Consider the following 22,442-nt stretch of genomic DNA (forward strand, 5'->3'; position numbering starts at 1 on the left):
TCCAACACAGGAGATGAGGAGAGCATGCTGTTTTGTTGAGAAACAGCAGTTCAGGGCTGCCTGCCTGTGAGGCAGCAGCTCCATCTGCAAGAGGCTGCCCCAAGCACATGGATGTGCCAGCAAGCAATGTCCTTCCTTGGACCCCAGAAGCCCATAAGCCTCCCCAGTGGCACAGCTGCATCTCCCTGAAAGACTTCTCACGGAACAAAAAGTCCAAACCACTTCATCTCAGACTGCCTGACGGCATTGGAAGACAAAATGCTGAGAGACCAGGGGGCACGGGGCACAGCTGGCAGGTATGAGAAGAGCTCACGGCTGCTGGTGGCTTTCCAAGACAGGGCTCCTGGTTCACATGGAGCCCCAAACCAGGCTGCCCACAAAGGATGGTGTGGCTGCACTCCTGGCAGACCTCCACAGGAGCCGGGCACCCCTCAGGTCCTGCAGCCCTCGCACCTCCCCTTGAGCTGGATCTCACAGGTTCAGAGGGGCTGCCCAGCTGAGAAGGGAACTGATGGGCAGCCAGGACCCTGCCCGGAGCACAGGGGTGCTCCTGCACCCACCTTCACAGGGAGAGCTGCTGAGCACCTTGAAGCCAAGCCCGGTGAGGAGGAGGGTGCTCCAGGGTGGTTCTCAGCAGGGCAAGGCAAAGCGCCTGGCTGCTGGGGAAGGGATTCTTTAGCAGCATCCCTCAGGAAGTTGCTCTCCTGCCAAAAAGGCTGTTTCCATACTGGCACTTGGACAGCACAATGCAGTCCATCTGGTGGGTGCTGGGATCCATGCTGGAGTTCAGCAGGAGTCCGCTGTGCTGCGCTGGCCCTGCCCATGGCTCCTCTGAGGAGCTGCCCCAGCCTGTGGGAGCCACAGCTGTGAGAACCCCTTGTCCTCTCGGAGCACTGCCTGCTCCCCCTCCCAGGAAAAGCTGGGTTCTACGTGGGCTACCAGGGGCTGTTTGGGGAAGCCGCCATGCCCTGGCTGCTGCCTGCCTCCTAAGGGTGCAGGGAGAGCAGCCTCCACATCATAGAGCTTCCCATCCCCAGAGAACAGGGACTCATGCAAGCCCTGGGCAGGGCAAGGAAAAGACTGGGAGGTGGGGGTGGCCACCACAGCCAAGCCCCCGGGGAATTCTCAGGACTGCCACCTGGCAGAGTCTGGGACTCCACGTATGCTCCTGCAGCTCCCAGTCTTTTGGAACTATGGCCAGCGAAGCCCCCGACGGGCAACTGACTGGGTTTGCCTGGAGGAGGACATTGTGCCACAGAGTCACCAACGTGTTTGAGTGCAACGGGGGTGTTTTGGTCCGGAGCTCCAGGATGCAGAGAGGCGGGAGGAGTGTGGCAATGGCAAAGAAAGCACTTTGGGGACTTGTCTGCTGCTGACTTTTGCTGCCCAAGAGGGAACTTCAGGCCCCCATGGAAATTCAAGGCCTTACAGGGATTAGAAAATGTGGGTGTGAAGCAAACAGGCTGGTGGGAACTTGCTGTGCTCTCACCCCTATGGGACACAAGTGGCTCTGGGGGAACACCCTGCAGGCACAGGAGGAGCAGAAGGGTGTCCCAGCATTACCAAGAATCCCAAGGAGTTATCCAGCAGGCAGCGGAAGCGGCAGGTGAAGCTCCTCTCCACCAAGGATTGCTTCTCAGCATGGAGGTGCTGGGGGCTGGATGTGGCGCTGCGTCTGGCAAGCAGCGGCTGCTCAGGGGGAAAAGCTGGAAAAGCAAACGGAAGTTTTCCAAACTGTGCTGCACGCCCTGAGCTCACGGATCAGAGCTGCTCAAGTGAACCCCTGCAGGGATCAGCCTGGCACTCACTGTCAGCAGCATGCAGTGGGGTCCTCTGCAGCTGGCGGTGGAAGACGGCCCTGTCGTCCGCACGGATCAGCTCGTACACGCTCTGGTAGATGAGATCTGACTGGAACGACAAAACAGAATAGTGACTGCTCCTGGACAGCCTGGCAGAGGTGTCGGGAAGAGGAAACGGCAGAAGGTTTCCCTTCCTGAGTGCTGTAAGTGCAAGACTGAGTGTAAAGAAAAGGCAAACTCCAGCTCCTTCCCCTGCCACAGGAGCTGCTGCCCTTAGGGAAGCTTTGCTCTCCATCTGCATCTCCTTCCCACACCAGGACTGCATCCATCTGTTTCCAGCCAGGAAAACATGGTGCTCACCTGGTGGAAGCCCAAGTAGTCCTGCACGGAAGGGGAGATGTAGAAGATGTAGCCGTCTCCAGTCACGGTGATGACAAATCCATTGAGTGCCTGAAAGCAAAAGTTCAGTCCAAACTTACTCTGTTTGAGGGCTGTTGAGGGCTTCTCTGCGGGTGTTTGCAGGGGGTTGGGGTTGGGGGACGTGATGGGGAAGGAGTTGTCTGGAAGGTGAGAGGTCTAGGCTGGAAACTGAGTCCGCTTGAAGGCAGCATCTGTGGTCTGGCACAGCTTTGCTTATGGAGGGCAGAAGAAATATCTGTGACTAGTTCTGTTCATGGTCCTGAGTCTCCTGCAGGGAACAAGATGGGAGAGCTGTACTTTATTGGCCACATAGGTATCTCTACTGGGGGAGGATGAGCCCTTTTTCCATCTACTCATTTGTTTGGGCTACTTTTGTAAGACTGAGTGGACTTTCATTCCTTGAGAGCTTTTACTCCTTAAGAGAATGACGATATTATCATCCCTTCATTGAAAACCATTTGCACACCAAAGAATGGTCTTTTTGCCTCTGTATAGTGCTATGTTTCCAGAGTGACTTTCAGTGGAATGTGTTACGGCAAACGAGTTGCTGCTTTTAGATGGGAACAAACTTCCAAATCATTCACATTCCCCAGCAATGGCTATTAATTTGAGAAGTTTGCAAATTTTGGAACTACTCCAGTGGCCCAATGAGAAGTAAAGCCTTCCTGAATTGAGGATTCTTAAATGGCCTGATCCCGCAGAGCAGGGCAGGGTTTGCTGATGGTTTGAGCTGCTCCTAAAGATCCTGTTGGGCTGTCTTAGACACCTGGGGCCAGGGATTCCTTCCCAACTGGGCCACTTTGGGTGGGCTGGGGGCGGCCCCAGGGCAGGTGGCAGTGTGTGCAAGGGCCCTTTGTGACACGCTGCAGCATGGTCACCATGGCATGGAACGGGAGAGGGTGTCCAAGGGCCCTCCCTTTGTGACACGTGGTGACATAGGAGCTGGCGGTGACAAGAGCACGCCACAGTGCTCGGAGCAGGCGACGGGACAGGACGGGACAGAGCGGTGTCGTGAGGAGCCCCCGCACAGCGCGCTCGTTCGTGTCTGACCCGGAGCTTTTCCGAGGCATTATTCCTACAGGTGACCTCGTGGCAGGACGTCGGGACTTGGCAGCCCGTGGCCTTCCCGAGGCTTTTCTTTTGCAGGTGCCCGTGAGGCCAGACTGAGGGAATTGGCGACCACAATCCTTAACGAGGAGTCTCCTGTCATTGTGGCAGGAGTCTTCCAGACCAGAGTACAGGACTTGCTGTCCTGCAGCCTTCCTGAGGTTTCTCTGTCTCAGGTGCCTTCAAGGCACAACTACACAACTTGTTGACTCAGAACATCACCCTGCCATCTTCCTTGAAGGTGCCCTCAAGGTCATACTCTGGCATGGCAAACAGATTTCTCAGTGTGTTCAAAGTGTTCAGGAAGAAAAAAAAGGAAGACCCTGGAGCTGCCCCAGCACAACAGCATGAAGAACTGGAGCAGTTCCAGCCACCGCAGGATGGTGAGTTGCAGAGCTGGGCCACAGGGCTGATGGCTGCAGCCAGCTTGGCCCCATCCCATCCCATCCCATCCCATCCCATCCCATCCCATCCCATCCCATCCCATCCCATCCCATCCCCTGGGGACATGCCCATGGACAGGATGGAAGAGGGGCCAGGCAGACACCCTGCAGTGGCCGTGCTCCATCCCCTGGGGCATCCTGGGACTGTCCCTGCTTGGGGAGCGCAGGGCTGGGCTGTGTTCTCCGGCCTCTCCCGCAGCCCCTCAGCTCTGGCTGCGCTCGCTCTTTGCCAGGTGCAGCCCTGGACCAGACACAAGAGCAGGAACCCAGCCGTGGCCGCTTCCGTAAAAGCCTGAAGGTACCAGCAGCCATCCCCACCTGGGCTGGGCCTGCTGTCACTGCTCAGCCGAGCACCACGCTTGGAGCACTCCATGGAACACTCCGGGCTTCCCTGTCCTTTGTTCTCCTGCAGATGTTCCGGAAGTTCCTGCGCATTCGGCGGAGAAAGACCGGCAGCACAGCAGCTGAGGGCCCAGCCAAGCCTGACTCGGGGCTGACCGAGCTCCAGGCTGAGCCTGATGTCAGCCCAGATTCGGCTGAGCGCTCAGAAGACTCTGACGCCTCAGCGACTGAAACCTGGGCAAAGGCTCTTAGCTCGTCAATGACTGAGGATGTGGCCATCACAAACAGTGACAATGAAGAGACTCAGGGCATCACAAATACTGACACCACATCTGCTCCCATTATGATTCAGGAGATCATATTCAACTACTTCAAGGAACCTAGTGTTTCTTCTCACAAGCAGCAGGTAAACAGCCTGGCTCCACACCTGGAGGCCAGCCGGGATCGCGTGTCCCCTCAAGCAAGGGTCTCTGGGCCCCCTCAGGCTTTGAGGCCAGCACAGTCTGGTGGGAAGGGAAGCACTTCTTGGGGGAAGCTGGAGAAGTTGCTCCCTTGGACAGTGCTCCAAGTCTTCCCCATGCCTCCTCCAGGTGCCAGCCAAGGTGAAGAACATCCACCAGAGTCTCGTCTCCCACATCTCTGTGGATGCCAGGCTGCAAATTGACCTTGTGAGGCTGGCTGAAGAACACCCTGCTGACGTGGTGCTGACCCTCCTGCGCTGTGCCCCAACGTGTGACAGGTACGGGGCTCATGAGCCTGGAGAGCTCAGGGCTCAGCAGCCTTTAGGGCCCGTGGCCCTGCACAGCCTGTCCCATGGGGTCTGCCAGACAGGCAGAGAGGCCCAGGACCCTCGGGCCCCTCTGTTTCCTGAGCCTGCTGCCACTGCTCCTTCCCTGCCCTTCAGGGCTCCAGGGCTCTGTCACCTGGGCCCCCACAGCTGCACAGGGCATGGTGCTGTGACTGACATGGCCCTGACACAGAGCTCTGATCCCGCAGAGCTGCTGCAGTGCTGTGGAGAGCCATAGGCTCATCAGGACCAGCAGTGGAGAAAGCGCTGTCAACACTGCTCTGTGTGATGGAGGACTGGCCTCTGACCAGAATGTGCACCTCTGATGGGGACAACGAGGACATTTTTTCCCTGGCTGTGAGTTTCTGGAACTGGCCTTTGCTCACCCCCAGGTCGCCTCTCCAGCAGCTCTCCATCCTCTCCACGCCTCAGGCGCTGGGCTGAAACCTGGGCTAGGGGCAGGCTCAGGGGGCACCAGGCCTTCTGCTCCCCTGCGTCTGCCCTTGGGCCCTGCCCCATGGACACCTCGGCACTGAGCCCTGCCTTGGGCTGCTTCTCTTGCAGGCAACTCTGGTGATCTGGGTGATTGTCCAGGTGCCTGAGTGCCACGAAGCATTGATCCTTTATTCCTCCCGCCTGTTTGTGGCACTGCTCTTCCATGTTGTCTTCACCACACAGCAGATGCCACCAGAGGAAGTTGATAACTTCTGGAGAGCATGCCGGGAGGAACACCACCTTCCCAGCAAGCCCAACAGGTCCCAGTCCTCCTGTCCTTCCCGTGCCCTTGTGGCCAGTGCCAGTGCTCCCAGGGTGACCTGGGCTTTTCTCTGCACACAGGTTTGCAGTGCGGGTCATGAAGGCTCTGCTCGGCCGACTGCGGTGTGACAATGTGGTGGAGGCTATGGAGCACATGGGTGGCTGGGACACGCTGCTGTGTGCTGACTCCCAGCACTACGCCGTGGGTCTGTTGGCCAGGTGAGACCCCCTTCTCCCCACTGCCCCCAGCATTTGTGCCCTGTGCCCCACACAGTCCCTGTGGTCCTGGGCCAGAGGGGCTCGTCACCAAAGGACGGCCAAGAAGAATGGAAAAGGCCGAGAGAGGAGGGTGCCCAGCAGGGGCTGCTTCTCAAAGCGCCCACATCCCCTCCAGGGATGCTGGGGAAAGACCAGACCTCTGTGAGTCAGTCCTGGGAGAGGTTTGGTCTCCCCACCTCAGGGCTTTGGTGCCTTTTTCCCCACTGCCAGGGAGATGCTCTGCGTTTTTATGCCTTTGTGCTCTCGCATCACAATCCACATGCTTCGGCATCTCAGCAGGGAGGATCCGTGCTGGGATCTTCCCTTCCTGGCATTCCTTGTGGAGGTGAGCCTGTTGGTCAGTGCTTCCTCGCTGAGCTGCCTCCCAGCTCTCTGCCCTCTCGTAGCCACAGCTGCCAGGACGGTGCCCACGCCCTGTGCTGCTGCCTGGGCCCAGCCCTGTGCGGTTCTGGGCTCCTGCCGGCCGGGTCCCCTGTCACTGCCCTGTGCCTTTCAGGTCCTCCAGCGCCTAGACTTGAGTAAATGTGGTGGCAGCGTCCTGAGGATCACGTCAAGGTACCTTCAGGGCGAATGCAGTCAGAGGCGTCGCCTGGCGCTCAGAGGCCTCGTGGTGCCCAGCAAGGATCCCTCGATGGTGAGAAGGGGGCAGCGGCTGAAGCTGCGCTGGGCAAAGCAGCCCCTTGGGCTGGCAGGGCTTCAGGAGCTGAGGCAGCTGCTGCCAGCTCTCCTGCCTCACCTGCCCCGCTGCTTTGGGACAGGCCTTTGGCCTGCGGGCCCTGCAGCAGCAGGGTGGGGCTGCAGAGCCAGGGCGGTGTTGGCCGTGCAGCCGTCCATGGCTTTCCAGCACAGCCTTGTGTTCCACACAGGCCATAAGGATGTGCAGTGTATCTCAAAGCCTTCTGGGGCTGCTGGGAGATGCAGATGGAGAGGTGGTCATCATGAGCCTCCATGTGTTCACGAACATGCTCCAGCACAAACACATCCTGGTATCCAGCACCACTGCCCCAAAGCTGGCTGAGGCGCTCCTGCTGCTCTTTGACCACGTAAGGCTCTGCATCCTGAGCCACAGGCATCGGATGCTTCCCAGAAACTTTGTGCCCTGTGGATTTTCAGGCCATTGCCCAGGTGGGCCTGGAGTAGCTGGTGTAGGTCTTTTCTTTTCCTCTAGGACAACCGCCACGTGCAGTTGCTCTCCATTCAACTCTTCTGTACAGTGATGGAATCAGTAGTGGATGAGGGAAAAAAGCCCCTGAAGACAATTGTGAACAGGAACCTGTACGCACTTTTAATCTACTGTCATGATGAGAACTGGCACGTGGCAAAGGTGAGCATTCCTATGATGCTGGGAGGGGGCTCGGCTGCCTCCTGCCCTGGCGCCTGGTGGGCTTCAGCCTCCTCCAGGCCTTGGCACAGGGACACAGGTCCCTGGGCTTTGTGGCCATCTCTGGGTCTCTGCTGCTCTCCAGGCCTCTCAGGAAACACTGCTTTGTGCGGCCAAGTTCCTGAAGAGGAGGAATCTCGAGCAGCTGGTGGAGAAGGGGAATCTGTGGAAGTTCGCTGAGGTCCTGGTAAGGACGGCCTGGAAGCCCCAGGCTCAGCCTGGAGAAGCCCCCTGAGCGCGGTGCTGGGTGTGTGGGCTGGCAGCTGTGCCCCTGCCCGGTGCTGCACCCAGAGGCCACGCGGGCTCTTCTCCAGGCTCCCGTGGGCCCCAGCCGGGTGCCGATGGAGCCCCGGCCCAGCGGGGCTGCGGGGCGGCCCCGCGGCTCCCCGGGCAGCAGCCGGCCCTCTGCCCCCTCCAGAGCCCGGTGCCAGCGGCTGCTGGCCGGGCCTCAGGGCTGTGCGGGCAGGGGAGGCCGGGGCAGGGCGCAGGGAGCGCCCGGCCCAGGGGCCGAGCCCGCGCCAACCCTTCCCTCCTGCCGCTCTCTCCAGCTGGAAGAGGACAGGAGCCAAGTGGCCGAGCTCCTGCGCCGGGCCCTGCCCTACCTGCAGAGCCCACAGGAGCCCCTGCGAGAGGCGGCCGTCAGGTTCATGGGTGAGCCACGAGCCCGGGCTCCCTCCCCACCCCGCCTCAGCTCGGCCCCAGCGGCGGCTGCTGCCCCGGCAGCGCCATCCGGGCCCGGCGCCGTGGAGCCCCGCCCGGCCTCGGCGCTGCTGCCGCCCTCCGGCAGCCGTGCCCTGGGGCGGCAGCGTGCGGCAAGGGCCCGGGCTGAGCCCTGCCGGGCCACCAGGGCGTGTGGCCACAGGGCTGGCAGCGCCGCTGGCAGGGAGCTGTGCCGCTGGGGCCAAGATGAACTCTTTGTTCTCAGAGATGGCCGGCTTTCCCATGATGAGGGGGCAGCAGGAAGAGCTCCACGCCCTCAGTCAAGGTGAGTGAGGGCAGCGGGCTGTCAGCGAGGGCTGGCGGGGGGAGAGCTGCATTGCTTGGGCAGGGAGTGGGAATTTCTGCTCCAGCTCTAGCGGGTTTCACTCCCTGTGTGGAGGAGAGGTGGCGTGGGCCGAGCACACAGGGATTTCAGGGACATGGGTGGAATTTGTGGCCAGCAGCTTGCTGCTGACCTGTTGCCAACACCTCTCTCTTGGCCTTGGCAATTGTTGGGGGAGGTGGCCGTGGCAGAACGGTCTCCTCAGGTCACTGCAGATTCAGGCTCTGACCATGGCTCTCTTGCTCTCTGTTCCAGGCCTTCAGTCCCTAAAGAATAATACCACACCATCTTGCTCTGACACTGAAATTCAAGCCCATTTAGGCCTAGAAGATGAAGAAATTGGGTTGCTTTCTGGATCCGGTGAACCAGCGCCCCAAGAGCAGCACCAGGAGACACTGAAGAGGACACCACCTCCCATTGCCACTGGGGCTCCAGGCACAGCTGATGATTGATACAGCTGAGCCTCTGGGAAGCTCACATGGCTTCAGCCCTCTCCCTGCCTGTAGATAGCTCCCTCCCTCCAGTCCTCACACACTGTCCATCCACTTTTTCCCCTCCATCCTCCCTCCATTTTGACAGCTCCATCTCACCAGCCCTCAGATCATGCCCATTCCTGTGTTTTCCTTCCGCTTTTCCTTTTGACAGCTCCATAATGCAAGCCCTCAGCCCTGCCCATTCCCTTTTTTCCCCTCCCAGCTCGTCCCTTAGTTTCATTTTCCATTAATAAAGAGTTTGGCTTCTTCACTTTGCCTCCATCTCTGTGGAGCTGAAGCGACGCAAATCCCGAGCCCTGGGGCACACAGGCCCCTGCTGCCATCCTCTTCCATGCCATGGTTTGTGCACACACACAGAGGAACGAGGGCAGATCAGGCTGGAAAGGTGCCTGTGCTGAAATTCCACAAGGCTGTGGAGCTGCAGATCTTGCTGAGCACCCTGGAGCCCCTGGAATTTGGAAGAGCCAACCTGAGTATGCTCTGAACCCAGCTGTGAGGGATTCCATGGCAAGCATCCACAGAGGGCAAAGGAGCTTGGAATGCTGGAGGTTTTCAAGAATAGCTTCCTGAAAGCACAGCAGTGCTCCATCCCTGCACAGGATGAGGAAGAGGGCAGAACCAGCGACCATCCGGGCTTAACAGGGAGCTTTGGGTGTGCCTAAGGGCAAACGAAGCAGCAGCATGGTGCCCGAGACTCGGACGCGCGACTGTGCCAGTGCCTGGAGCGCTGTCAGGCAGTGCCGGGATCCTGGGTGTGGTTCTGGTCCCCACAAGTGAGGAATGGCAGCCCCAGGCTCAGAGCCAGTCAGAAAGCCAACCAAGTGAGCCCACAGGGAGGGCGCCCTTCCAGTTTCTCTGGGCCATGGCCGCAAAACAGCCCCTGCTGCTTCTTCCTCCGCCTGTGTTTGGGGTGTGCTGGTGGCCGAGGCAGCCAGGTTGGGCTCTGCCTTCCAAAGCCTGTTGGGAGCAGGCATGAAAAGCGCTGCGTGCACAGCGGAGAGTCCTGGAAGGTGCTGGCAAGAGCGTCCCGTGGGAACAGGGCTCTGGTCTGTGGCCGGGAACAGCCTGGTTTTGGTGCCATGAGCGCAGGCAGGAGTTGAGGCAGCTGAAGAGGTGTAGGAATATAAAAAGGTAAAAGACACTTTCCAAAGCTGAGAAAGGCTGGGAAATTTCTACACCTTCTCCTGAGAAAGCTAGGAAGTTAAGAACCAAGTGAATACATTGATATTTATCATAAGGAACAAGAAAGAACAAGAACGTATTGATAGCTCAAGATGTGAAAAGTCCTAGATATATGCTTTGCAAAGATAGAACAAGTTTCCATCTTAAAGAAGGAATTATTGTGTATTGTTTGAGGTTCATAGAAGTCCTTTTGTCAATGTTAAACCCACGTGGGTCCTTTTCTGATTGCTTAGAGTATAATGACTTTACACCTTTTCTTTTATGCTATTGGTTCAAAGAATGGGTATAAAAAGGCTTTGCATGGGCTGCCAACTTGTCTGTGATCTGTGTTTGCATGGATGTTGTCATTTTCCTGTGCCTCTTGCTTTTTGCTTGTATGATGCAGACAGATAATAAATCACAAGTCTGCAACCAGTCAGGGTCCCGTCCCGTTTGTGAGACACGCACCGATCCGGCAGAAAGGGGCAGCGAGCAGCCCGTGTTTGTAGAAGGCCTGGGGCTGCACGTCTGAGCCTCCACCTGGAAACACACTTGGGGGAATACGAGCTAGAGCTGGAGTGCCTGTCCTGAAAGGACCTGAAGTCTTTCAGCCTTGCCAGCGTTTCTTGAGGGAGTGTTGTTGTTCCCCAGAAAACCTACACATTTTGGGAAACGCCTTTGGAGGAAAGGGGCTTGCTTCTCAAGGAAAGTGCTTCCCAGGGAGCTCCCAGTGAGGTAGGTGCGAGTATCCCCCTTTGGCTCTCTGTGCTCCTTTCAGTCCTTGAAGGCCCATTGCACTTGGCAGAGGGGCAGGAAGAAGGCTGTGAAGAGCAGGTTTGGCATCCACCTGGACCTGCCGAGACCAAGCCAAGCACCTGCAGCAGGATGTGTTACCCCCCTTTGGACAGAGGTGCGAGCAGAACCGTCTCTGTCCCGCTGTGAGCCCCAAAGCTCTCTGTGGGAGCTGTGAATGAAAAGGCCTTTACACACACCCTTTTCACATCTTCCCTGTCTGCTGTTGTCCCAGATCAAAAAAAGCAAGATGTATTCTGTTTGCCATCTGTATGGCAGTTGTCTTGTGTGAAGTGGGCAGTTGTTCCTTATCTCTTCCACAATCAATCCTCCCTCCGGAAAGACATCTGCTGATAGTGGGCCACTGCAAGACTGAAAAGAACTGTAACATGCCATTGTGAGATGCTCTGCCCAGAGGGAGGAGCCAAGCATCCCTACCTGCATGTATAGTCTTGAACTTCTGGCCCAGGAGCACAGCTATTTCTGCGCTGGATTTTCCCAGAGGAACAGCTGCCTCTTCCACTGCCTCTTCAGAGGAAGACTGCACCCTTTTCCACAAGATCACTTCTCCAACAGAACCACACCTGACACTCCGGGAGGACTGCAGCCACAGTTCCAATTGGACTGCTACCAACACCCTGTCCACCAGGGTGTCAGGTTGTATTCTGACTCTGTCAGTGTTGTTTTAGTTCACTGCATTGTTTATTTTATCTGTTATTTTCTTCCCTAATAAAGAACTGGTATTCCCGCTCCCATATTTTTGCCTGGGAGCCCCCCTTAATTTCAAACTTGGAACAATTCAGAGGGAAGAGGTCTACATTTTTCCATTTCAGGGGAGGTTGCTGCCTTCCTTAGCAGACACCTGTCTTTCCAAACCAAGACAGGTGGGTTTCAACTCTTGGCAATATGCATTTGCCTCCTGCTTGGAGGGAGCTGCTGTGGCCCAGAGCCAGCACAGAGCTGGGCTGGGTGGGCCAGGCAGCGTGGAGAGTCTTGGCTGATCTTGGTGCGTGCCTGGCCTCAGAAAGGCTTGGAAGGTTTGCCTCCCAAAGTGTCCTGCTCATTGGCTCTCCCTGTGCATCTTGGAGAGCACAAGGTGGGCATTTCTGGCAGCTGGGCATCAGCAGGCCTTACAATGGGGGCGTGTTGTGGAGCAAGCCCAGCTGAGGTACCCTTCCGCCGTGCCTGCCTGAAGCTCCCTGGGTTCCCCTGCCCAGCCAAGGCACGGTCAGCAGCAGGGGATATTCCCCTGTTTCTCGAGGAGTTTCGGGGAGCGGCTAAGACAGAGCGCTTCGCTGTTTGCCTGTTAAGGAGGAGAGGCGGCGTCCGAGGAGGTCATGAGGGAGTCAACTCAAGGCTGGGGAAAAAGTCTCAGGTTTAATGCAAGCTCCAGGGAGCTCTGAATGCCCTTGTCCCATCTTTTTTCAATCTGGGCCATTATCTACTTCTTATTCTATTTTCCACCTGTGTTACATTGCAACTTTAAAGACTGTTTTTACTTAAGACTAGGTTTTCCTGTGGTATACAATGGCTTTCTCCATCTCAATCTCCATCTCCATCTTTCTGCAAAACTTACTAAGTGTAACTAGGTTCTTGAGCAAAAACAACCTCACGGATGGGTTTGCCTTTGCCTGAGGTGGGATTAATCTAAACAGTCTTTCTTAAAATACTTTCTATATGTACCACAGGGACTTTATCGCTGTTTACTGTGTGCAGGGGTTCAGACTGGGCAGGACTAGCTTGATTGATGGATCTTTGGGTGTTGACTACCTAGGTGGCTTTTGTTAAATTTATTTTTCAATTTCTAAAAGTTTCTCCGCCAAGTGCCTTCAGGGGAGTTTTAAGTAGTCTGTTGCACCGTTCAACTTTCCCAGCAGTTGGTGTATGATAGGGGATATGATATATCCATTCAATACCATGTTGCCTGGCCCAGGTGTTGATAAGGCCGTTCTTGAAATAGGTCCCATTGTCCAATTCAATTCTCTCAGGGGTGTCGTGTCTTTACAGGACTTGCTTTTCTAGTCTCAGGATGGTGTTTTGGGCAGTAGCATGAGACACAGGGTAGGTATCTAACTAGGGCTGCTTCAGAAAGTCCCAATGGATGGAAGGCAGAGACAAGACCATTGAGGAACTTGGATATGAGCTCTACCAAATCTGCCAACACATCAAGTTCAAAGGTGGACAGCACAGTGTGATTTAAATAACATTCCTGTTCCATTATACTGGGGAACAAGATGTTACCATCTGAACTAGTCCTTCATTAATTAAGTCTGGACAGGAGAGTTCTGAAGGTTGGTTCGGAGCAGATGCTCATGTAGGAGGAAACCTTGAGGGCACCCTGTGAATCTGCATGTGCAGCTTTCTACCTCTGTATTTCATGAGTTACTTTTTATTTCTTCTTCTGGATCCTTCTCAAAACGGGTCAAAAAAAAAAAAAAAGGCAAAATGGTAGTGGCAGAGACTAAAGAGAAACATGAAAAAAGAAAAAAAATTGGAAGAGGACATCCCTCACAGCATGCAGCCAGTGCTGTTCCCTGGGAGGGACAGCCATGCTTTAAAGAGCTGATTTTCCTCCTTCTTTTCCAGGAGACTCTGAAGCCAAAATGCAACATTTGTAGGCCAGCTCACTCACTCCACCAAACTCCTCCAGTGCTGCAGGCTCTGCAGCTAAGGATGAGCCTGGCCCAACACCTGGGTTTGGGAGGCAGAGTGGGGACAGAAGGGAACAAACAGCTCATCACTGACACTCCAGAGAGGAAATATATTAATTAAACACCAAGGGTGACAGAGAATTCCCATGTGCCAGTAGGATGACGAAACTGAGGAAAAAATATCTGAAATTAATGATTATTAATCTTCTATACCCACCCCAACTGATTATTCCTGCAGGTATAGAGTTAGAAATGCTTTATGTAGGATACATGCTGTTGATACTGTTTACTCAGCCCCAAATAAAGTTTTCAAATGCTTCAAAACCCTGTTTGTATTAGGAATACATAAATTCCTATCTGATTCAGACATTCATCACCTGCATATTCTTCTGAATATTTCAATGTAATCTGGTTTGAATGCAGATCATTGACTTTCTGTTCCAACACTGTCTGTAAACACCACACTCTATTTTGCTCAAAGCACACTAAATAATCTCTGACTTCACTGTAAGTGTCCAGAAAAAAATTAGCACTATTAATCATCTGAAACTGTTTACAGACATGTTTGGACAATGGATGCAGAAGATCAGGACTAAAGATTATTTTTAGCTGTTATTGTCCAATTTTACTTCTCTCCATACAAACCATTAAAGAACAGGTTCGAATAGTCTCAGAAACATTTATTAAAGCACTACAGGCAGCTGCAAACAGTCAGTTCCAAATAAATGCACCATTTAACAGCTAGAATAGCTGAAATTCCAACTAGCAATAGAGAGCAGCAGATAAGTATTTGCCTGAAGGGTTCAGACAGTTTAATTCTCTTTTATTACCAACAAAGCAGAAAAGAAAGCTAGCTGAGAATTCTGCAGGAAAGGATGTGCTTTTGCTTTGAAGGAAGGGATTATTTTTAACCATTGCACCTCCTTGCTCAAGGGGTGAGGAAAGCACCCTGTAGTAAGTAGCACCTGCTCCTGGGCCTTCAGCTCGTTGCGCTGGAGCCTCCTCTGAGCATCATAAACCTGCCCACGGTCATTCTCCACCTTGTCCTGCAAGGCCTGCAACAACAGCAAAACACACGTGAGAAACATGGGATGGCAGCAAAACTTCCAGGTCACGTCTCCAACGAGCTCGGGAAGGACGTGGAGCACTGTGAGTCCAGCTGGACTTGGTGCTGAGGCATGACAGAGGCAGTTTGGCCACTCAGAAAAGTTACTTTGCACAGGTGGGACCGTTGGCTGAACAAGAGTAGTTACAGCTTAAAAGTCTTATCTTCTTATAGGCTACTCATCCTAAAAATATATTGTTTTTATATCTTCTTACCGACTATTCATCCTAAAAATGCAAGAAATACTCTCAAAGGTTGGAAGGCAAATGGAAATATTGCACCATTTGCATTTGCAAATGTCCCAGGTTTTTGTTGTCATCCTATCTGCACCACCTGAGCTTCTTAGGTGCAGTTTTGCAGTGTACCAACAGGTTTTTTTCTTTAAGCCAGAATAATCCTCTCTCTGGAAAGCAATGTCTGGAATTTGGAGTGGAAATGTATTCCATATTACTGAAGTGGGATGCTGGCCGAGATGAGGGTCTCCCCTCCTGCCCTGTAGTCAAATCTAGCACGTGATCTACAAATGAAGTATAAATGGCAATAAATAAAAGGAATAATATGATCCTGTCACTTTACCACAACTACCCAGTCCTTATTTAGTTCAGAAGTAATCACTCCTAAACCAAGCTCATAAAATGCATCAACAAATTTATTTTGCCATGATTGTTCTCCTTATACATTTATTTTTATTCCAGCAGTCACTCAGAGCCTTGATCCTTTTGTTACATGCTTAAGAAAGGAACAGCGTGCCCCAAGGAACTGATAGTCTGTGTTATTGCTAACAGATACACACCAAGCAAACAATACAAAGTTTTTCTTGTTTGTTTCCTCCTCATTGTTGGATGTTTGAATACACGCTTAACATTTACTTACACATTTACTAAAAGCTTAGCGATGTTGTCAGCTTGAATAAAGGCATTGTTAACTGCAAGTGCTGACTCCAAGCAAAGTGCACAATGTGGATGGGGGATTGACACCAACACAGAAGCGGCTGTGGCTGCAGAAAGGGAATATTTTGAGTTATCTTTTGTATGGCAGGAAATCGGGGCATTGATACCCATCAGAAAAGCAGCACGGGGCTGGACCTGGGAAGGGGCTCGTGCTGCAAATGCCACTGAAGGAGCCCTCCAGTGCTGCTTTTAAAAAAGCTGAGCTGCACAGAGGCCTTCTGCAGAGCACCCTGGAGTTACAGAATCATTAAGGCTGGAAAAGACCTCCCAGATCATTGAGTCCAACCTTTGACCAACCCAACAATGGTCACTAAATCGTATCACGAAATGCCACGTTCACTTGTTTTTTGAACACTTCAGGGATGGTGACTCCACCACTTCCCTGGGCAGTTCCAGTTCTTGACCGTACTTTCAATGAAGAAATTTTTCTTAATACCCAACCTAAACCTCCCTTGCTGCCCCTGCCTTTCCCTTGAGAGGAGAGACCAAGAACCCCACGGACTCAGGGAGTTTTGCAGGACCTGCCATATGGTTTATGTTTGCTTCCAGTGGCCCAGGGTAACTGTGCACAACTCAGGATCATTAAAAGTCCTCATGGTGCAAAGATTTAACAGCAAAAATGCCTCGCTCTTTTCCACAGCACCAAAATCCTGCACTCTCCAATAATTTACAGGCTAAAATTGCTATTGAGGTAAGATAAGAGGACTACTTATGATAGATCTTGCATGCTGTTTTGACGTGATGCCAGGCATTAACTTTAAAGTCTTATAGCTGTAAGATTGTTACATGTTCTGATGCCAAAAATTGCAACCAGACCCAAGCATGAACTTCAAATCTGCCCAGGGACTTTTATGCTATCAGAGCTGCTGAGAAATGTTGAAATCCAGGCTTTGAATGCATAACCCGTCTTCAATAATCAACAAGTCTTGCAGGACCAGGAATTTGCATTATGAGAATGAAATATATGTGGGAATTATATGGGAACTGTAGGCTTTTTGTTTGCTTTTTGTCCACCTATCTTGTGAGGTAAAACACAAACAAACATAAAAGCTAAAATGAGCAGTGTAGATATGCAATAAGGAGCAGGGTCATTCCACATTTGAGGAAGATCACCAAAAACCCAATTAATTAAACAAAGATCCTGCCATAACCCCACAGTGTCCATTCATAACCAGCCCAGAATGACTCTCAGGAACATTCCTGAAGCACATTTTGGGTAAACTACAAAGTATGACCCATCTTCTCCTGCTCTTTCAGGATCAGCTTTTCCAGCCCAAATGCTGAAAAATAAGGAGGCAAGAAACCTCATCACACATCACTCATCCTTCCCTTGTGCTCAAGAGCAAGTTGGACCCTTTCACAGGACTTTGAAGCTGGCCAAGAGATAACATTTAAAGGTTTAAATACATGTGAGTCCATATATATGTGTTTGTGCCAGAAAACAGATTTCTATCACCCCCATCCGCAGGTCCTGAGTACAAAACTGGATCTCAGACTGCTCATGCACAGGACAGCAGCCCCGTGGTGGCAAAGAGAACTGGTGCCCTGCTCCTTCCTTCCCTTCTCCACTTTTACATCTCTTATTTACAACAAACTTCTTCTGCAGAGGGTAAAACAAGAGGCTCCTTTAAATCTGAGGGTTTGCAATGCATCTGAAAGTCTTTAAATTTGGGAAATTCAGATAACACAGCCTTTATTAGGTTCACCTACTCTAGGTAGTGTTTGCCAGCACGGAGCACACATGTTTTATTTCATTAGGACAGCAGAAAATGTCCTAAATTTAAATTTAGAAAGAAAGTATTTTTACTATAGCATGTAAGTACAGCAAACTAACAACTCTTCCAGTTATCCATTCACCATTTGTCCAAACCAGAACTGACTGTATGAACTCCCAGATTTTTCCAATCACATCATAACTGGCTGTTGGCAGGTTTTGTATTGGGATGGCAAAAAAACAACTCAGCTAACTCCTTGGATCAATCACAAATACCTTTACTGGACCCTTTTTGGACTATTCCTGTGCTGCATAAATTCCATGAGTAATTAATGTTCATTTGAGTACTCCAGATATTGTATCAGCACAATGGCAAAAAAAGTAAAACCAAAAGCTCAGCATTTGATCAAAGCCGTGCCAGAATGAAAAAGCAACATCAAAATCTCATGGTTGCTGTAGATTCCTGCATGCGATTAACTCTGAAAATAACTATTGGAAGTACACAAGTTTGTTGCTCGTGATTTTAATTTTCTAGGAGGGATCATGAGAGATGTCATGAATAATGCACCTTTTTGAAGATCACACTGAAAATTCTCTCTGTAGTCAAAAAGCCTCACATGCAGTGGCCAGAGCCTGAATGCTGATGGCAATTCCTGAAGCTACCAGAACCTCAGATCTTTCTCTGAATCAGACAGGGAAGCTTTTGCCATATAGAACGCTCTTAAAAACAGCAGAGGATTTACCCCAGGTACACCCCAGGACATCTCTTTTATAAAATTAAACAAAGTTCTGTTTTGTTCAGAAATGCAGCTTTTATCCTACTTCAAAGTGTCACATTTTGCCCAAAGAGCAGCAGAGCCTATGATTAATAACTGCCGAGATGAGGAAAAAGGGATTAAAAATAAAAATCCAGGACAATTTTTAAGCGTCAGAGGCTTTTTTTGCCCTGAACAGAAAACAAAACTTAACTTATTTAGTTAAATTTTTCCAGGTTCGTGTCACCGTAGAGCAGGACGGGAACAGAAATGACTCCAAGTCGAAGGCAAGAGAATGAACTCTGATTTATTTCAAATGCACCGCTCTATTTATAGGGATCATCGTGCAGACTGATTTCGTTGGTCTTAGAGTAAAAACACCTCACACCATTGGTGTGCAGTGAATGACGCACGGTGGCAGAACCTATCTATAAACAATGTGAACAACAAGATTAGAGAGGTATTTACATTCTTTCCCAACTGTCTCCCAGGCTCTCGCCTGGTTAGAAAACCTTCTAAAGCTGAACATCTGTGAGATGTCCCTCACCCTTCCAGAGGCCAGCATGTCACCTCTGTCAGGTGGCAGCACAAGTGGTGCCATTGCTTTGATCTGGCCCAACAGACTCCCTACTGTTCCAAAAGCCACACACAAAACACACCATTGTTCCCCCCAGCACAGAGCAGGGTCTCTCAACACCTACCAAAGTAATCTTGTTCCTCAATTCCCTGAAAAAGCCCCTTCCAGATGGACCAGAGCAGGCCTGGCACCAAAGCCAACCGCAGTGTTTCATCCTCTCATGGCACAGAAGATAAACAGAAATGAAACCACATTTCCCTGCTGGAAATGCAAGCTTAGATCCACACAGGAACAGTGACAAGAGAGAACTTTCGTGGATTAACCACCTCATTCCTACAAAGTACTAAAAACCCCCTTTCAATCCTTCAGCAGGTGTCACCAACAAAGGCCACTTGAGTTTCATGACCAAGCTCACACCCGTGTCTGGTGCAGCTCCTTAGCTCCCTAGTCTGTGTCATGCAGTAATTTCTCTCCTTCTGCTTTTCCCCCCTTTACATTTCACAGCAGTACTGAACAAAACTTTCTTGTCTCCACCCAAACGTTTCCTGAGTATTTCCCAACCCTGAAATTACATTACAAAGAAGAAAATCACCTTCAGTGGGCCAAATCCAGCATTCATACGAACATTCCCCGTGTCAAAAATGATAAAAAGAATAAACCGCTGTTTCTTGACAAGAAGAGAAACAGATAATGCATTAAATAATTGAACCTGGTGATTATGAAAATAGGTGTTGCCACCTGTAAGCCTGGGGAACAATTTGAAAGAGTCGGAGGTACAAAGGATTGTGAGGAGGAAACAAAAAGCATTTTCTGTGTAGGTTCTCCCCCCTCCGTCCCCATCACAAAATTCTATATATATAAATAAATATAATATCTAGAAATGGTGCTTTTATAGGAAGGACAGCAGCACACCGTGACCTACAGCTGCAGGAAGGGGTGTTTTCTCCCCTCCACCTGCAGGAGCAAAGCAACTGCCCTGTTGTTCATATCTTTTCTCGATCTCATGCAACTGCCAGGAGAATTCTTTGGCTTGCTTTTCCCAGAGCAATTTTGATCTGCTTAGATCTGCTTCGACCTCTGCCATCTACATGGGAAAAGAAAGGGAATATTTAATTTTTTTTTTTTTAAGGCATAGCTTGAAATGTTCTGACATTTCTACAGTTGTTTGTAAACCATCAAAGAGGAGAATATCACATGTTGGGAATGATAACAACACCATTTGTACGTAGTGAAAATGAATATTCAGTCTCTACCGGATTATTAGTTACTCAAGGTCATAGTGATCACTGTCATGCCACTCCCTAATTACAAAAGATTGGCTCCATTTTTCACTTAAGAGTGCTGAATATCCCATCAAAATTAAGTAAATATTTTCTCTAGACATATTTAAGACTGAAATATATTTCTCCTAAAAATATACTGCCTTTGGAAATTCAAGGGAAATCATGTGTGAGTCAGAGCATATACTACACAATTAAAGCAAGTTTACATTAAATCAGAAAATAACTTTAAATAACTTAAAAGAGAATTAATCGGGCTGCAGTGAAGTCCTCTGAAGATAGTCATCGCCTATGAATAATGAGTCCCACAGATTCCAGCACGCAGCATCAAGGAAGCAATTTCACAACTCAATTGACAAAGGCTTTTGTATCAAAAGCACAACTGTTAGCTGCACATCAGGCATGTTTCCAAGGAAATGTATATAAATATACATATGTAACTCTGCTGCAGTGCACACTCATCAGTGGCTTTCAGATCTAGATCCCAAGAGAAGCAGTGAATAAACTGTGTCCCTAAAAAGGGAAAAGAGGTGGAGGGGTTTGAAGGACCACAAGCCCATCTGCTCCAAAAAAAGAAGAAACCCATGGATTTCTGAACCACGAGCCAAAATCCTGCTTGGGCTAAGGGAGTGCTCAGTGTTCAAGAGATGTCTGTGCCAATTGGCCTGGACATCACTCCCCAGGCAGGAAGGAGGAGAAAAGGCAGCACTCGCAGTGGGAAAAGCATTTTATTGCAGAGTACTCCAGCAGGAAAGGAAGGGACTGGAGTAGGAGCAGTTGGCCAAATAGAAAGTGGAAAAAGAGAACAGTGAGGAAGCAGCTCCTGAACCTCACTGCTACTATCTTCCCTTAAGAAAAGGGACTGCAATCAATGTTTTAGGAATCATTTTCTTCCAGCTCCAAACTTACTCAAATTGCATGCCCATGGCCATATTTTACTCAGGTTCATAAAACCCAGAAAAATAACAGATCTTGTTGCTGCACCAAAGGAGGTCTTTTTGGGGTTTTTTTTGAGAATGAAAATGTTCTAAAAAGTGAAATAGTAAAAACACGTGCAAAGATGCTTTCAATCTACTGGCTTCTGCAGTTTATTCGTTAGGTCACGTTCATCTGTTTCCAACAACTGCCACAAAGGCTCTTGATCACTGTTGGCCAAACCCAGGAAGCCCCAGATCTACAGTTCCATGACATAGCCTATGTATTATTTCTCTTTGTTTTAGTTACTACTGGAAAAAATGCAGATCTTGCAGTTAAACACATGCCACCCACCCACCAGTGGACATCAGATGACTCTTAATAATCACAAGCTTGACAAAATAGGAAGCAGATGGCAAAATAAATGATATTATCATAGAGCCAAACTAAAGAATCAGATATTGATTGCAACAACTGAAAATGACCCCATCCGACTCATCTCCATAATTAACTTCATCTCACACCAAAAATGGGTTTAAAGCCGAGTATTCCTAATGCAGATCAAAGGACAGAGTTGCTATGGCTTCTGCAGTTGTTTTGTAAGTAATACCTATCACCTCACCACAAAACACAGAATTTTCCAGTATGTCCCAATGTACTGGGGGATTTATATAAGGGTAGGTGGATTCAGAGGAATGAGAAAGGCCAAAGCCATGAAGAGAGAGCTTCAGCAGTGTTCCTCTGATGTATTTCCTTGGACCTTGGCTCCTGGAGAATAGAATAACTCAACTGCACAATATCATTTAGTATTTCTAGATTTTAGCACCCAAGTAGTAAAGAGAAAGAAGTAAAGAGAAAAGAAGGAGTAAATTTTGGCTGATTCATGAAGTACAGCAAAACTGATTTTCAAAATTTCCCAGAATGCAGCAATATTCTGAAAGAAATTTACTGTCATTTTAAAATTATGGTTGACCATGTTTTCCAAATTTTTTTACACATTCTTATGTTTTTGATTGGTTTTCTTTGATGAAGTGTTTTTTGTTTTTTTTTTTTAAGTGGATGAAACTATTATTAGCCTTTCTAGAACTAGACAACATCCCTTTTAGAGCAGAACTAGGGTATTATTTTAAGTCATCATGAAGAAATTTCAGGAGGGTCACACAGTACAGAAAATGTCAGATTAAAATGGTGGTGGGATTTCTTGTATTGCCCTTGTGGGTATGGCCTGCTGCACATCTTGTTTTCATAAGTTTGTTCTCACCTTTTTTTTTTTTTTTTAATTTCCAAATTCTGTTATTTGCTGCCTGCATGGGTCTTAAAAATATCAGCAGTGAAGATTTTCAAAAAACTTTGAGAGCAACAAAAAGGGAGTTTCCTCAGCCCTAAGGCAGCACTCTCAGGCACCCATTCCAGTCCCAGCCTGCAGCACCCTCCTGTCAGCAGTGAGGTTTGGTCAAGGTAGGTGAGGTTGGAACTTGCAATCCAGAATGACAAGCTGGAGTTCTGCCTGGAGATCTCAACCACAGGAGGAGTAAGGAAATATCCCTTCTCTCCCCTTCTTTTTGATCACCTTTTGCTTGTTCCCTTTCACTCCTTGGGCTGCTTTTATAAACTCCAAGGAGAATGGTTTCACTACTGTTTGCTCCATAAGAAATTTAGGCCACCAAACTCCCTGATTTTCAGGGACAGAAA

At 50.2% G+C, this 22,442-nt stretch overlaps 1 protein-coding gene and 1 pseudogene across 1 annotated transcript in view; both read right to left on the reverse strand.

The window, feature by feature from the left end:
• Positions 1-415: 415 nt before the first annotated feature.
• LOC137465856 (uncharacterized) lies at positions 416-1,288 on the reverse strand (annotated as a pseudogene).
• Positions 1,289-1,295: 7 nt separating this feature from the next.
• LOC137465857 (aryl hydrocarbon receptor-like) overlaps positions 1,296-22,442 on the reverse strand; it is a gene marked incomplete at its 3' end in the record, with an annotated part of 116,268 nt that continues 95,121 nt past the window's right edge. The window contains exons 3-6 of the mRNA XM_068177865.1: positions 2,160-2,249; positions 1,809-1,908; positions 1,564-1,706; positions 1,296-1,424 (exon numbers count right to left, since the gene is read on the reverse strand). Of these exons, the coding sequence (XP_068033966.1) occupies positions 1,296-1,424; positions 1,564-1,706; positions 1,809-1,908; positions 2,160-2,249 (462 nt within the window). The remainder of the gene's footprint in view (positions 1,425-1,563; positions 1,707-1,808; positions 1,909-2,159; positions 2,250-22,442) is intronic.

The sequence above is a fragment of the Anomalospiza imberbis genome, unplaced genomic scaffold (genome assembly GCF_031753505.1).
Source record: "Anomalospiza imberbis isolate Cuckoo-Finch-1a 21T00152 unplaced genomic scaffold, ASM3175350v1 scaffold_115, whole genome shotgun sequence".
Lineage (NCBI taxonomy): Eukaryota > Metazoa > Chordata > Aves > Passeriformes > Viduidae > Anomalospiza > Anomalospiza imberbis.